This window comes from Sprattus sprattus (assembly GCF_963457725.1).
Source record: "Sprattus sprattus genome assembly, chromosome: 9".
NCBI lineage: Eukaryota > Metazoa > Chordata > Actinopteri > Clupeiformes > Clupeidae > Sprattus > Sprattus sprattus.
Window position 1 is genome coordinate 19,467,765 of NC_137928.1, and position 5,000 is coordinate 19,472,764.

General features: G+C 46.3%; 1 protein-coding gene across 2 annotated transcripts in view; it reads left to right on the forward strand.

The window, feature by feature from the left end:
* LOC308369727 (acetyl-CoA carboxylase-like) overlaps positions 1-5,000 on the forward strand; it is a 72,622-nt gene that overhangs the window by 62,908 nt on the left and 4,714 nt on the right. For both annotated transcript variants that reach the window (XM_080844241.1, XM_080844242.1), the window contains 2 exons: positions 1-135; positions 1,649-1,822. The exon at positions 1-135 is cut by the window's left edge and continues 20 nt beyond it. In XM_080844241.1, coding sequence (XP_080700367.1) covers positions 1-135; positions 1,649-1,822 — 309 coding nt within the window. The remainder of the gene's footprint in view (positions 136-1,648; positions 1,823-5,000) is intronic.

Genomic DNA, 5,000 nt, shown 5'->3' on the forward strand with positions numbered 1-5,000 from the left:
GCTCAGCGTAAGGACCTGGAGAGTGCCCTGAAAGAGCGTGAGGACTTCCTGTTACCCATCTACCACCAGGTGGCAGTGCAGTTCGCCGACCTCCACGACACGCCCGGCCGCATGCAGGAGAAAGGCGTCATCTCGGTGAGCCCTGTGTAGCGCCTGAGCTAGCGGCTAGTTCTAACGGCTAACAGCCTGCAGCAGCTAACGTAGCCTTCCCCCTGTGCCAGCTACCCACCCCCTGTGCCAGCAGGTGCTTGTTTAAAATGGAAGATGCGTAGCAGCAGATCTGATAACCTACCTGTAGCTCGCACCAGTGAATCTTCAGAAGTTTTTTCCTTTTTTTTTTTTTCGCTCCCTCTCTTCGCGAGATCACAATCATGCTGCCTCGGTGAATGCTTGACGCCGTGCCTCCACCACCCCCGCCCCAAACCACCACCACCACCACCCTCACCCCAAGCCAACCCCCCACAAACCCACCTCGGCAGCACTTGCAAGAAGTGAAGCCTTTTAATTATCTTCTGATTACCTGTTATATCACCTTGGTTAATGGAGAGCGCACCCCAGGGGAGACATCCAATCAAACTCTCATCTCCCACAATGGGCTGCTTCACAGGAGAGAAGTATTTTAGTCATCTGAAAGATTAGCGCCTGGAAATATCCATCTATTTATTCATTCATACACTAAATTACACCACCACCACCACCACTACCAGCCCCCCACCCTCTCCAAAAAAAAAAGCTACCCACCATGCATACAGACTCTGAGCCCCCTCTTTACTTTGTGATTGATCTGGATGATATGGGATATACCGTCAGCCACAAGCAATAGGGCTCAGCCTGTGAACAAGCCCACAGATTGGTATCGGGGAGATTGTGCAGCTAGACACCTAGATGGGCTGGGGAGCCATTACTCTATCCATCATGGGCAAGAGAGAAAGAGAGAGAGAGAAGGATGAGGGATGGAGGGCCTGGGGAGGGATGGAAAGAAGCAGAAGGGAAAGGGAGAAATAAAGAGAGAGGGGGGGAAGTAAGGAGAAAATGGTGAGAAAGGGGAGGGAGAGAGAGAGAGAGGGAGAAAGAGAGAGAGAGAGAGAGAGAGAAGGAGAGAGAGAGAGAGTTGCAGTGTGAATGTGCACTCTTGTGGTCGGCCAAGTGGAAGCAGCTCTCTCACTCTCCTGCAGCCAGCTGTGAGAGGGGTCTGGAGATGCCATTCACACTTACAGCTCCCAACTCTCCCTATCCAAAAAACAGCAAACCTACTATCTTTCCCTCTCTCTCTGTCTCCCTCTCTCTCTTTCTTTCTTTCACTAGCTGTCTACTGGAAGTGTGGCAGTGTGACCTGTAAGTAGTGTCTGTAACAGTAGGGAGGTTCATCTCCTACCAGGTGCTAAGCTCTGTCAGGATGTCATTACAAGTGTGTGTGCTTGATGGTCTATTCGTGTGTGATATTATGTGTCTGTGGTATTTTGTTTCTGTGTGTGTGTGTGTGTTGCATTTGTGCATGTGTTGCATGTGTGAGACTGATATGTCTATGCATCTGTGTTTGTTTTTGTGTGTTTGAGTGTGTATATGTTAGTACAATAGAATGCGTCTAATCACAGTTCTGTTTGGCATTGCGTCTCATATATTGAATGTGTGTGTGTTTGTTCTCCAGGATATTCTGGAGTGGCAGACCTCGCGGCAGTTCTTCTACTGGCGTCTGCGGCGTCTGCTGCTGGAGACGGAGCTGAAGAGGCGGATCAAGGAGGCGAGCGGCGGCCACCTGACCGACGGCCAGATGAAGGCCATGCTGCGCCGCTGGTTCGTGGAGGCCGAGGGCGCCGTGAAGGTGAGGAGGAGAGGCTCCACACCTCTGGCATCACACTCAAGACATTCGCCACTAGGGCGCCTTGCAGGTCACACTGTATTCCTTCCAGTGACAATAGCCTGGCTTAATAGTGGAATGGATATTGTACCATTTGTGGCCCACGATCTAATTTACTTGTACCCTAATAGTGTAAGGGGGAGGACGTTTTAGAGAGACTGGACTGTGTCTGTGAGACTGTGCCATCTTCATTTAGAAAGTGTTTTGTAGTTTAACTGGGGATGTATTGCACCAGCTACCTACTACAGGACCTTGTACTGTACACTTTGACTAAAAGCTACATGGATATGTAACATATTACATAGACTTCAGATAAGCCCAAATAATTGGGGTGTAGTAGTTAAACAGTAGTTAAAACTAATGTTTTTAACTTGAGTTATGCATTGGTGCATACACAGTATTTGAGCTATTTGAAGGGCATCCAAATAGTTACCTGTATGAAGGTAATATACAGGTAAATACATCATTATGCTACCTCAACAGTATGTATTTGAACAATAACTAAACTGCATTAATCCAACAGAAACTAGACAAATAGAGACTGATTAAACATTACAAAAATACATTAAATAGTTCGGTTAAATAGTATCAGCATAGTGGGGCACTGTGGCGCAAACAGTCGCTCGACAATATTCGGGCTTGAGCGCCCACGGGGACATGGGTTTGAATCCGACCTGCTGTCATTTCCCGATCCCACTCGCTACCTCTTATTTCCATCTCATTTCCTGTCCAAACCTTCACTGTCCTCATCTCATTAAAGGCAAAAAGCTCAAAACAAATCGTAAAAAAAAAAAGATTATAAAAAAATTATAAGAATAATGACCCTTTTGGCATAAAAGCAGCTGATACAGTAGCTTCTGTGTTTACCAAAAGGGTCATTATTTTTATAATAAGTCCCAAAAGTTAAATATGAATTACCTCAAGTTTTGTCTTATAAAACAATTATTTAAGTGCATCTATTGCCATTTATAGCTACAACACATATGACAACATTCACATGCATCACTGGTATATTACACACATTAGTCACTGCAAACACATCCATCATATTCGGCACAATGGAAATACTCTTTCCCAATCGGTACGCCTGTTTCCTTTGATTGTTCTCATTATATTTAATATCTCCTCCCCTGCTTGTGGTCCCTTCAGGCGTATATGTCTGCCCCTCGTCATATGTTGACTCGTGTTTATCCTCTATCAGTAAGCGTGTGGAATTGGTTGGTCGCTGACACCTTCACAAGGGGGGTGGAAGCACACATGCCTCTCGGGGTTCCTGCCACTGATGCCCCCGTTTTTCCTCCGCGGCGGGCAGAACTGAGGCGAGGCCAGTGGAGTCAGAGCCGCCCGTCTGGTATGCCAGGGGCTTGCGTCAGGGGAAAAAAGCTCAGCGAGTGAATGTACACACACACACACACACACACACACACACACACACACACACACACACACACACACACACAAATATACACATACATACACACACACACACACACACACACACAAACGGCTGGGAGCCCAACCCCAGCGGCTTAGTAACGAAGGTGCAAATAACCCCCCACACTGGGATGATAGAAGTGCCCCTCACTCTCCTGATTCGCCTTCAAATGGGAGCTGTAACAAGAAAGGAGATAGGCGGAGGGGAGGAGAAGGAGGGAGAGGAGGAGGAGAGGAGAGGAGGGGCAGCAGGGAAACAAGGAGAGCAGGGGAGTGGGGAGAAGGGGAGAGAGGCCCTGGAGTGGAGCCAAGTTCCCAAGGTAGTGTACAAGTATCTTTAGAAGCCGGCGTCTTGTTAGCTAATACATTACACCAATCAAGGCGAGCTATCTTAAGCTACAATTAATCTGCACCCTGGCACGCGCTGATAGGACAGCAACATGCTGTTTCTTAATTAAAAGCAAACGGATTAAAAATGATTAATAACGGTATTAAATATTCTCATGGACTACAAGCACAGGGAATCTGGCTTTCTTATGCGGGCTTAAAACGAAGAAGTCATTAACGCGCACAATCTTCATAAGCCAGAGCTTTACTTTGTTTGGGATCAGAAGTTGCTTACTTCATGAATATGCATTTCCCCCCTATCAAGTTTAGTCAAAAAGGCATCGGTGTGGTGTTGGGGTAGCTGTGAAACTTGTTGACTTTTGATTCATACATTTCCCAGTCCCTTTATGCCACCGTCTGGTGTGTTAACCTGTTCCTGGCCGGTTGCCCAAACTAGAGTGCAGAAGAGTGTGTGTTTGTGTTGTGTGTGTGTGTGTGTGTGTGTGTGTGTGTGTGTGTGTGTGTGTGTGTGTGTGTGTGTGTGTGTGTGTGTGTGTGTGTGTGTGTGTGTGTGTGTGTGCGTGTGCGTGTGTGTGCATGTGTGTGTGTGCGTTTGTGTCTGGGTCTGAGTGACTCTGTGTGTGCTGCTCAGATGTCTCGTCATCATAGGGCTGTCTTGTAAGAGGTACATAAATTACCCTCTGTTTCTGCTAAATGATATGCTTAAAGAAACAGGAAGTATAAAGCGTATAATTTGAGAGGATAATGGATGTATAATTGCATGTACACAGAAATATATGAAGTAATATGTACAGAAAATATTTGTAATCCTCATTCTTTGAATTTTATATATTGGATTTATAGTGTGCATGTGTAAATATATAGGCGCTTATAAATGTAATATTATTCATAGACACAAGACTGATTTATCTTCAAGGTGTAAGGTGGCTGTTAGGAATGTGAACACACAAAAAAAATATGTGCTTCTTAAAGGTCTCATTTTATTTCAATTTTACGAATGTGTTTCCCCCAGTAATTTCTACTCACTGCACAGTTTGACTTTTCCAATTATGTCCGTGATTGATATTTTTGAAACGCATCAATCAAGGACCAAGACTGCACGAGCAGAAAGTGGGCTAAATTATTCATGTCCGCCGTTGTCAACGATATGCAGGTGTGGTGGCGGAGGCGAGCCATTGGCGACACCGACGGTGGGGGGGCTGGGGGCGTGCGGAGTGGGATTGGGGGGCTGGGGAGGGGTAGATTTTTGCATGTGATTGTTTAGTAATGACCCTGGCAGAGGCGCGGGGGCTTTTATCAGACAGAATGAGGAAGTGTCAGTGTTTTCCCTCCTTCAATTTGGGCCCTGTGTGGGCTCTCT